At 32.4% G+C, this 12,194-nt stretch overlaps 1 protein-coding gene across 1 annotated transcript; it reads left to right on the forward strand.

Annotated features, from left to right (window-relative positions):
- The first annotated feature begins 3,622 nt into the window (after window positions 1-3,622).
- On the forward strand, window positions 3,623-10,044 carry LOC127701105 (putative inhibitor of apoptosis). Its single transcript, XM_052204917.1, has 6 exons — window positions 3,623-3,643; window positions 5,864-7,047; window positions 7,385-7,578; window positions 7,883-8,042; window positions 9,341-9,511; window positions 9,796-10,044. Exons 2-6 carry the CDS (start codon window positions 5,886-5,888, stop codon window positions 9,993-9,995), a joined length of 1,887 nt encoding a protein of 628 aa, XP_052060877.1. The 5' UTR covers window positions 3,623-3,643; window positions 5,864-5,885; the 3' UTR covers window positions 9,996-10,044.
- The last annotated feature ends 2,150 nt before the right edge of the window (window positions 10,045-12,194 follow it).

A 12,194-nucleotide genomic window follows, 5' to 3' on the forward strand; every position in this document is an offset into this window, starting at 1 on the left:
CAAACGAATGCTTCAACCCCGTATACTCTATACCTGCTTTGGTCTTCTTTTTGTTTATTAAATGCATTTCTATAATTCTATGTTATTTTCAAAAAATCAATTTGAAAAATATAACATTTAACTTTGCAATTATGTGCTTGTTTTGATACAGATAAAACTTAATTTCCGCCTCTCTATTTTATAGTAGAAGAAGCAGTATCAACTTGAACTAACGCTCATTTCGCCAATCCTTCTGTAAATGTCCCCTATCATAGCAGGTGTGCTGACAATATTTATAAAAAAAGGCTATACATAACAATTTTAAAGTGCCCATAGTATCGTAGATCACGGTACATCTATGCATAAAAGAACACAGTTGCGGCATAACATCAAACAATTACAGATTTGGAAATCTTCATTTGCATTCATAATTTGCCCGACAGTTTCATCGCAAAATATACAGATATAATAAGAACAAGGACACTATCAATGTGTACATCAATGCATTAGTTAGAGATTTTGACAGGAAATACTGTAGGTTTAATTGTTGGTCCTTGTTTGACATACAGTAGCAATTATCACATATATACTAATGCCGATAATAATAAAACTTGTAAATTCTCCAGACAAGTCTGTAACTATAAATTGCTTCTTTTGAAAGTGGGTGTATTGAAAAGGGTGGATGTGTTAGGTTTGCAACAGGGCACCTACAGATCCCTTAAGAATATATTACAAGGATTCTTTAACGCGCAGAGAGTGTGGCATTCGCCAGCACGAGGCATTGGATTTAAAGTTTCCCATCAGACCGGACGTGGCTGAGTATTTATATATCCTAAGCACAGCCAAACTGACGCATATTCCAGCGAGGGTTTTACGTCCTGATGTCAAGAGAAGATCAAGGAATTCAATTTTCGTCTTATACAAGTCAATTTCATTTGATCAAAATAATAATGGAAAGGTTCGGTTGGAGAGGTGGTTTACGTCACAGTTTTGATAAACAAATAGATTGGAAGAGAAAGAGAGAATCAAGTTCACATACGGAAATTGATATGACATAGCTGTAAAAATAAAAAAGTAGATAATTTACGAGAGCACATTTTACGAGCTCTACCTGATTAATTGATTGTTGTTTGCATAACGTCCAGTGGCAAATATTTCATGAATGTTCCTGGAAATACCAGTCTGAGAGTATATAGAAAGGACCGGAAATTTAAACATAATTATTCTGCATGTCGATGTCGGAATCAAAATAATTTATGTCCGTCCGATGAATTGTATTAATTTTTTAAACGGTAACACCTCAACGAAAATCATGCCTACCCGTGGTAAAATCGAATGCGAGTAATGGATATACCTAAATTTTGTTCTTGACTCTTGTATGTTGGCAGCTGTTATATGCAGTAATAAGCAACATTACTGATGAACATCGACCCATTTACTCTTTTTTTTTACCAAGAATCAGACGATTTGGCACACCCTAAGCCGCAATTTAGTGCATCAAGTAAATAAAAATTATCTTATCGAATTCGAAGTACATCGAACCATGATGACTTATGATATTAATGATAAAGATGTTGATGAAAATTTAATTGAACCATGTGTGAAATAAACTTAAGTTTTGGTTTAAGACTATTCTGGTATATGAATAAGTTACTTGATTTGTCCCTCTGCAAACCTCTGTTTTCCAAGGGATCAATCTCATAAACAATTATGTATCCAGACAGGTGGAAAACTACATTGTACCAAAAGTTGTTTCCCATAGAATATACCCAAAATTTGTGTACAGTAATTTTTAATCTCATTTGGGATAATAAATCACTAACCTGCAGTTAGTATATCTCATTTAGGGCCAATGTTCCCAACTTTTTAAGAACCAATGCATTTAGCTAATTATTTTTTATCAGTTTGGGTAAAAAAAATTCATGTGTATTCTTCAATTGTAATGTCGATTTGCCTTATTGACTAATCCTCATCTCGATATCTCCTCTAATAAATTAAGCGACCCTGAATCAAAGGAACACAAAAAAAGAAGAAAGAAAAAAAAACAATACGATTTTGCAAAAAACATATCTAAAACAATCTACACACCAAGTTTGATGATTTCTGATCTTTATAGTTACCTGGAATGTTTTGGCTTGGATATTGGAAATTCTAATCATAAAATGAAGAGGCACTAATAATTTGATCTAGTTTAAAATGTTGATAATTATTATTTCTAGTACTAGATCTAGTTAAAGAAGTAGTACGTAATGGCAATTATTTTACAAAGTAATGCTTTTAAAATCAGAGTTATCTTTCTTTTCAATGTACTTAATTCTTGTATCATATATGAAAAAAACCCCGATTGATTGATTTATTGATTAGTGGCTTCTTAATCATTTTAATATCCGAGGGACGGATAAATAAGAATAGGTGTAGGTCGTATGTTAATGGGACAGCAACCCAAAGACACAAAAAACCAAAGGACATCTAAACGTAAGGTATAAAGCTCATGTCAAGCTCTACATCATGGTTGTTTGATGTGCGATCGCTTAGCTCAAACATTTCATGCATGCATATCCAAGGACGAGAACAAATTAATAATAGTAAAACTAAGTTCATTTTTCAAAAAGGCATTGTACCTGACTATCCTATTGTTTTAAAAAGAATTTAGATTGTGATATCATACTAATGTTTTACTTTGGAAAGGCAAAAATGCCGTTTGAAAAAAATAATAATGCCCATCTAAATATTTTATAAAATACTTCATTTCTAAATGTTAATAAAACTGCAGTGTAAGTAAAGATTATTTTTTGTGCTGTGTTAGCTACAGAAATGACTAAAAGGAGCAATTATGTGTACTATATTTTGTATTTGTTTCCTTCTTCTAAAACAAATCTTGAATAAAAAGTGTTACTAGGATGAGGTTAAAAATATTGTTTTGTCCCCAATTTCTCTATTTCCATTAGGTTGATTGTATAAACAGGTGTGTATGAAAATCTATGATGTATTTTACATAATGTTGTCTATTGGGTCCCAGATACTGTCACGTAAACCAGTTATGTCTGTTCCGGTTGCTCACACAATTTTGTCAATATGATGGAACTATAAAAAAAAAAATATCATACAAGTGGGACGTTTAGCTAGCTATAAAACCAGGTTTAACTCACCATTTTCTTCGGAAAATGCCTGTAGCAAGGAATATGACAGTTGTTTTCCATTCGTTCCGTTGGCCGATTTAGTCAAGGATTTGTGTTTTGTCGGTATTTTATATGGACTTTCTTTTTTTTTAATTTACCTTGTAGTTCAGGGTTTTTGTTATTACTATTTTTATGCATTTACAATTGTAATGTATAGTTAAGTTCGTGAGCTTTAAACAAAACTAAATTTCTCCTTTCTTTATTTGATATTTATTATCATAATAGTAGCCGCAGCTGTCCCTTGTGTTAACGGGCTAGATGATCAGGCACTTGTCTCTGAAAAAAAAATATCCTATATACCTTTTATATAACACGTATATAGGATTTTCTATTAGATATGACATTGAAACAATAGATTTTTCTGTAACACGTGTACACTTCTGTCATGTCTAGAAATAGAATTTGGAAAATACCTAATAATCATACACATACACATAAATATTGTTCAAAAATACACGTTTAATCAACTGAGAGGATATTTAAAGGTAAGTTGCGTACGTGGTAAGGAAGTAGCCGAATGTTCTCATATTGAATTATCTTTATATTAAATATAAAATATACAAAGTTTATATTAAAATTTGGGTGAAGAAAAAATAACAATTAAAACAATAAGTGTTTTAGCAGGGCTTTTTTTCTATGTTAAACAATATGTTAACTTAAAAAAGAATAATATATGGAATCAAAAAAGAAAGACATGAAATAAAAATAAGTATTCAATAACGCTTACAATAACAGATGAACAAAAGGATGTATGGTATGTCTATCATTTTATAGCGACACGACGACACAAAATCGCATAAAACATCTAGAGATTAGCATACAAACGTTTAAACAATAAGTAATTCTCTAAATCGATCGAACCTAGACGAGTGCGAGTAAGTATATTACAAAGACTTATAAGACAAAAGCTTCCATCAACACAAAATGTTCCAAATTAAAAAAAAAAATTTCAGCTACATGTATAACTATATCTATATCTAGACCAATGAATTCACAAACGGTACATCAAAGAAACTGTATTAACTGTATTAACTGTATAATGCCGACAAAAAAGAACAAAAATACAAGGGAGCACAGTAATGAATGTTCGTCGTTACCGAAAACAGGTTTAAAGTGATTATAACTTGTCGATATTATAGCAAATATATAAAAACTGACTCCCGTGTCATACAAGGGGCGTTCTGCTGATTAATGTTAACATGGATCAATTACAAACATGTGCATTTGACGTTTTGTTGTTAAAAATGTAATATATTGATATATATATACGTCTTTAGGCAATACATATCAAGTTCTTTTAAAATGTGCAATTTCAGATATATGTTTGTACAATTTCTATTGCAAGTTGGTGTACTAAATAACAGTCATTTTCGTCCTACTACGTGTAGTGTAACGAATGAATTTACTATTGAGCTACGAAATTTATCTCCCTTTTTTAGCCACGAAAACTGCCCAATTTATTACATTTTATCGACAGCAAAAAATACATTATTTATCACACATAAATGTCTTATCACTTGATATATAATTCATTTTTTGTTTTGACATATCTTCACAATTTGATAGTTAATATATATTAATGTAGAACTCGAAACATCAAAATACGGTATTCATAAAATTTCACGTAAATCAATATGGATAGGTTAGGAAGTTTGGCTGTATTCATTATTAAAAACGGATTAAAGTTATGAAAACTCTTTATTCTACATCTTGTCGATACTTATATTTAACATTGCACAAGGTCATGCGTTTCTCAGATTGTTTATGACGTCTTTATACTAAATCCGTTGGATGTGTACTGATTGATACTTAAGTCTGGGAGAAAATGATTTATTTATTAGTTGTACATGTTGTAATTGGCTTAAAAAGTTTGAACTATCTTTCAGTAGCTGCGAGTACTCTTATTTCGGTGCTTTTCTATTTATTTTTATGTTAGTTGTTGTTGTGCCTCGTACCGATCTTTTGAGTTAAGCTAATGTTACAGAGTTTGACATATAAACAAAATAAGAAGATGTGGTATAAATTGTTCTTATGTTGTGTCTTTACACCACTGTTCCATATAAGGGGAGGTTTAAGCGCTCACAAGCTTGTTTAACCCCGCCACATTCGTTATGTGCCTGTCCCAAGTCATGAACCTGTAGTTAAGTGGGTGTCGTTGGTTCATGTCTGTCATATTTGTCTCCGTGATAATATATAGTCTCTGACTCCCCCGCCTCCATGTTGTTTATTTTTGAGTGACTAGATCAATACCAATTTTTATTTATTATATAATGATATATTCCCTCACAATTCTTTAATAAAAATCAACAAATAACTGGTTTTCGTAAAAATATAAAGATTTGTTCGAGTCAATTGTTAAAACGAAGAAACAGGTTTAAGTATATTTATATTGTATATTTGTATATTTTTATATTTTTAAACTCTTTATTAAATTGTTTTGTTGTAAATTAGGACTTTGGTTTTCTCGTTTGAATTTTTTCACATTTTTTATCGGTTTCTTTTATAGCTGACTATACGGTATGGGTTTTTTTTCTCATTGTTGGAGGCCGAACGGTTGCCTATAATTGCTAACATCAACTTCATTTGATTTGAACACTGATGGATAGTTGTCTCATTGGCAATCATACCACATCTCCTTATTTGTATATGGTGGATATTAATATCAGCATTCCTTAAAACCTTATAACGTTGTCTATCTATTTCAGCATTAAATTGGCTGTTCCTATTATGGGGGATGATGTATATAAACGGAAGAAATTAACAATTACGAAACAGAAGGAATGTGTCGCCCAAAACAGAAATGAATTGTGCACAGGCTGGACAGATTTACAATATTTTTCTAAAACAGAAATAGGACGTAGAAAAATATCTTTGTCTCCAATCTTAACCGTGTTGTTTATCATATTCTTGCTTAAACGTACTACTGAATCTTTCAAAGCACGCACAAGAATAAAATTAAAAACCAAAGAAACCACAAAAAAGAAGGCACCGGGTATACTACAGTTAAAATCAGGTTGGATATTTGATAATATCATTAAACCGTGGCGCTGTTTTCCTCGCAATGTATATCACGCTTATCCATTCCTTCCTCAAGAAACCAGTTTACACTTTAAAAATGGAAGACAAATATCAGCATCCGCAAATATGCAATTTGAAGGCGCACGATTTGCTACATTTGCTTCGTTTCCACATGTTCCTGGCATTTTTGCAACTAGATTGGCAGAGGCAGGTTTTTATTATTCTGGAAGCGGAAACGAGGTGGTATGTTTTAGCTGCGGTGTTAGATACAGTAGTTGGAGACATCATGACTCAGCATTCGAAATTCACAAACGTATATCCCCAAACTGCCCTTTTATATCAGATGAAGCAGTTAAACGCAAGGAAGGAAATCAGAATTTTGATGAAAGTATGAATAATAACATTAAAGAGGAGAAAATATATCCACATACAAGTTCGGAAACAAGCTTTGGGATTAGTTCCTCTTCACAGGAGCAAATGCAACATTACAAAAACAATAAAGACGATGGTTCTGGGACTTCGCAACTAAGTAATCCAACAAATAGAATAATAAGTGCAGAGAATGTCGTTACCCCTGGGTTTTTAACAAGCGATAATCAAAGTTTGGTTGCAACTCCCAAAATAGAAAATAAAGTTAAAAAATCAGAGTTAAACGCCACTGGAAATGTATTGAAAGAATCAACTTCAAGATCTGCATTGCGGATGGAAGGTACATCATCTTCAGAACTGTTAGAGATAGGAGTGTGTCTTGATAAAGCAAAATATCCAAAATATGGCATTCGATCAAATAGAATTGATTCATTTAAACACTGGCCGAGTTACCTCACACAGACTCCTGAAGAAATGGCTACAGCAGGTTTCTTTTTCACTGGTAGGAATATAATTATATTGACTCATCATATTATAGAATTGAGCAAACTTTAAGGATGTTTTATGTTTACTACTTGTATATCAATAAGAGCATTTAAGTGTAAATTAGAACAGAAGGTATTCGTCCATAAAAAGTAATAAGCCGAAAATCCTGTGTTCTCAAAGAATATAATCTCATTTAAATGTTCGATATACTTTAGAATATGACATCTACTAGTACTAGACAAACTTAACGCAATTGTATATTACCTAATGCTCTGCGTTTTCGTTTAGTAAAATAGATGCATTGCGTGTTATTGCGTTCCGTTCGTCCTTCGTCAGATGTCTGTCTATTTTAGGTATTGAGGATCACTGTCGGTGTTTTTTCTGTGGAGGAGGATTGAGAAACTGGGAACCAGACGACAAACCGTGGACAGAACATGCCCACTGGTATCCGAACTGTGCTTTTGTGAGACAGAGTAAAGGACAGAAGATTATAGACGAAATGCAATCTAATGGATATCAGCCAATACTACAAGAATCAGAGGAATTGGTGAATAAAGCATTCCATACATCTTTCATCATTTTATTGAATAAAGATTTCTTTAAAACTTAGTGTTTGAAAAAGTAAAATGAAATATAGAACAAGAAATACTTCCAACCTGCAAACCGAATCGGTTGTCTCGTTATAGCGCTTTTTAAAGAGGCAAGGGGTATCGGGGGTTTCCAATATATTCCCAGCAAGTTATGACTCATTACATTGTATCGGAACATTATGATACATGTACCAATGCCTTTCAGCAATCACACCAACAACATTAACAATCTAAATATTTACCTTTTAATTTTTTTTTAAGAATGCATGCCGTCGGCGACCTGATTTAACCACGACTGGCAAGGAACATGTTGCAATTGATTTCAGTATTCATCCTGCTGTTTTGTCTGTGTCAGAATTTGGATACAGTGAATGTGTGGTAAAGAAAGCATATGATTTACTTCATACAGCAAGAACGAAAGGTGTGTTACATCACGTTTAGAAATACCATTGAAAATGAACTATCTGATTACAGATAAGCGAAAATGAATGGATCTATTCTTTCTAACGGTCAAATAAAACGAATTTATACAAACTGAATCTAAATAATGTGTTGATAAGTAGAATATATTTTACGACATGCATGATTTATGGAAGTTGTTCGAAGTAAAGTAAAAGCTATAAATATGTTTACAACATTTGCAATAAGTTTAACCTCTGACCACACATTTTAATCTTGTTACCAAAATATGCTTCATGCTAAATCGCGAGCCTCGGTGGCCGAGTGGTCTAAGTAGTCGTACTGCTGTATCACTAGCCTGTCAACACTGAGGTTGTGAGTTCGAATCCCGCACGGGGCAAGTTCACTCGACTCCAATCTTAATTGACTAGGATTGTCAGTTTTCCTACCGAAGATCGGTGGTTCTCTCCTGGCACTCCGGCTTCCTCCTACAATAAAAACTGACCGCCACGAAATAGCACAATAGTGTTGAAAGTGGCGTTAAACACCAATCAATCAATCAATCATGCTTAATCGTTTTCATTGGTGTTCAAACTTGACAAAATGAAATTCAATCTCATTTGAAAAGCCTTTTTACGCATCTCAAATATAAATTTGTTACCTTTGTGATGAAAAAATATTCAGCTCCGGGATCGTTTTTAAATTGTATTCGTATTTCAACTTTGAATTTATATTATCAAGTAAATCTATTGGTTTTAAGTCTTTTGAGTTAGTCAACATAAAAAGAAAAGCTGTAAGGCCAATTTCCCCGATGTTTGTTTTAGTCACAGTCTCACAGATCAAAATCTAAAAGTTGTTTGAATTTGAATTTATTAAAGTGATTAACTGTCATATACTTACATTTTTCAACGATTTGACATATTATAATATAATCAAAATTTGATTCGGCACAACCTGTTGCTTTTGAAGGCATTTTGATAAAAATAAACTCATTAAAGATACAACATTGCAAATCTTAAATGTTTTTTTTTCAAATTGTTATCAAAGAACGTCAATAACCCAGATAAAATAAAAGATGGATAAATACTCAACATTTGACTAAATATGTCGAATTGCAGTTTTAAGCTGTCGTAAGGCATGTATTACTTAGCCAAATGTTTAAGCAATAAGGTTGTTAGAACCTCAACGTACACACAAGGACCTACTAAGACAATGAGAATTTAAGAAATGATTGAAAACCTTTTGAAATTGGTCAAAGTGTGAAAACAAAATCAGGGGAAATTGGACCTACCTCTTAATTAATTATATCCATTATTACAGTTATTACTGGTACAACTTTACTTGAAGCCATATTCGAGATGGAGGAAAAAACAACCAAGGATCGGTCTAATGATACTCTGAAAATAGGACAAGCAGAACAAACAGAACAAATTGGTCGTAATGAAATACCAATTGAGAAACAGGAAACCACAGTAGACCTAGAACTTGAATGTAAATACATATTTTATTATATATGCTCAGTATAAAATTACTTAATTCGTTATTCCTGGTCTGTTCTAAAGAAAGACTTGCGTTACCATTTTTGATGATTCCAAATTCAATGAAAACCTTATATAACCCTTTACAAAGTAACATAATCTATATAATTCCACACCGTGTTATCAATATCAACTTCTATATATATGTTACACTCTCAAACCGGAACCAACTGCAGGTTCAAGAGACACATGTTAAGCTTTGATTTTAATAGTAACACTATATTGTTTTTTTTTCAGTATCAATCAGAAGTTTGGAGGAAGAAAATCAGAACCTGAAAGATCAACAGACTTGTAAAATATGCCTCGACAAACCAATTTCTATTGTTTTCCTCCCATGTGGACATATGGCGTCGTGCGCAAACTGCGCGCCAGCTCTAAGAAGATGCCCTATATGCCGGGTGTTTATCAAGGGAACTGTCAAAGCTATAATGTGTTGATATATAAAGTAATTACCAATAAAGGGCAATAAAGTTTAAAATATTTTAACAGCTTTTAAATTTGTGTTTGAAAAAAAACTGAAAGTGCAGATACTTCGATAATTTTTTTTAAATTTTTTAACAACATTATATTTTTATTCATCAAATCTTGCTTAAACCATCAAGATTCCAAGCTTCTCTTGGCGTACCCTGTAACACTCCACTGACTGCCCAGGGAATAATCAGCTGATTAGATTTATTGACATATACATTTTGATAACACTTAGTAATTAGTCATTTTTAATGTTCCTTTTAATTGTTAGTAACATTGGACTTGCTACCTTATGTCCACTAATATTGGTTCTTACTCTCTTCATTCACAAAAATTCTGCAGACATTAACATTTATTTTATAATTATCTTGATGCCGTTTGTCTATAAACAAAACTCGTCTTCGGTTGTACAGCGCAATTTAAGTGCACATGACACGTGATTCTTTAATCCTTAAACATATATTTAAAAATAGATTTCTTTCTAAATGCAATCAACATTAAGTTAGTAATACTTTTAAACGAATAAAACTTGTCGTTTTTTGTCCTTAATCACTGGATATCACCGACGTTCTCGTCCTATTTGACGTCACAACTCATACAAAATGTCTTGCACAACAATGCAAAAGTGATAGTTCTCTGGCGTCAACAGGTCAAGTGTCATAATATTTAGGGTCAAGGGTCGCAAATCCAATTAGCGCTAAGGTGTATTTATATATGATGATACCATCTGGACACTTTAGTTGAGAAATGTCAGTTATGATGTCATAAACCTGTCGAATTGGTATTACAGCACTTATATAGCTCAGAGGTCAATTGTGTAGATGGTTACTCTCCTACGAAAACTTTACAAACTGAGGTGCCGGTAATGACTTGTATGTGTAAGGACTTTTCAAATCTGTCAACCACCTACTTCCTGTTTTCCGATTCTTCAATTTACGAATTGGTTATGCTTATCATGACATCGCGTTTTCTTGATTCACTTAAATAAAGTTTTCGGAGATATTATAGATCTATCAACTTGAAAGCTTTACCCAAAAATATACAAACCAACACTAACGCATTTGTGTTAGAAATTTTATAGCTCAATGTCTTTTCGGTACGGCAATGGCCAATATATAAATATTAATGACAAGAATTTAAAACGAGGCTAGAATGGCAGTTATTTCCAGTTTTGCATTAAATACTGGAAGTTTGCAGCCTTTAACCGAATGAGTTAAGCAAAGAAAATGAAAAAAATATATATAATTTATAAAGATTGTTATCTGGCATACTCGTATCTAATGAAAATCTAAAGAAAGTTATTCTCTATGATTTCTTATTATTCATGGGTCAAAATGTTGCCTCTAAACCTTCTTTTTAAAAGTCAAAAATACTAGGTGCTGTGTGTAAAGTTCCATTTTGAATACCCCCACACAGCAGTATCGACCACAGTATTAGTTAATAATTATCATTTGATACTCGTCCAGAATACATGAAATACTTGCTACTAGACGTTGAGCAATCAGCAATCAACAATCAATACATCAACCATTATGATATCGACTTCAGTCTGTTTAAATCATGTTTCGTTATAACGACTTATAGTTGCTCGTTATAACAACTAAGCTAACTCGTTATAACGTTATAACCAGTTAGCAAAGTCATTATAACGACTTAAAAATAAAACTACACCCTGACACTAACCGGCTTCCGTATGTTTCTGATCAATTCCTTATTATAGAGTTTTTTTGGGATTAGGCTGGACTGAAGAAGAAACACAGGTAACTTTAGTTAAATAAGAAATATCATGTAATAATGTTAACAATAGGTAGAAAATACATTGATTTAACAATAAATGTCAACAGCTATAATGGATCACTGTTTCATTGGCGTATTATTATTTGATTTCCTATGTATATTGATTTAAAGTCTAGACCTTATAAGAAGTTCAAAAGATTGCAGTAAATTAGTGTTGGACATGCACTTTTAAATTTGTCTTATTTCTGAATTTCGCATTTCAAAATTGAGTGTAAATTCATGTAAATACACAAGAGTCGTGTGAGCAAATACGAATTCGAATATGAAAAGGTCAAAAACAAAATCGCAATACAGGGAAAATACCTCATTAAGACACTATTAGGTGTTTGATGTTTCTGTGCGTTAATTCATTACTTTTTTATGGTATAAAG

Source organism: Mytilus californianus, unplaced genomic scaffold, assembly GCF_021869535.1.
Source record: "Mytilus californianus isolate M0D057914Y unplaced genomic scaffold, xbMytCali1.0.p SCAF_1, whole genome shotgun sequence".
Lineage (NCBI taxonomy): Eukaryota > Metazoa > Mollusca > Bivalvia > Mytilida > Mytilidae > Mytilus > Mytilus californianus.

Bases quoted from the DNA above. Each gene is read 5' to 3' on its own strand.
- LOC127701105 (XM_052204917.1), top strand. From the start codon at position 5,886: ATGGGGGATGATGTATATAAACGGAAGAAATTAACAATTACGAAACAG. The intron at 7,048-7,384 runs GTAGGAATATAA...TGTCTATTTTAG, and splicing joins AGCAGGTTTCTTTTTCACTG to GTATTGAGGATCACTGTCGG. The intron at 7,579-7,882 runs GTGAATAAAGCA...TTTTTTTTTAAG, and splicing joins TACAAGAATCAGAGGAATTG to AATGCATGCCGTCGGCGACC.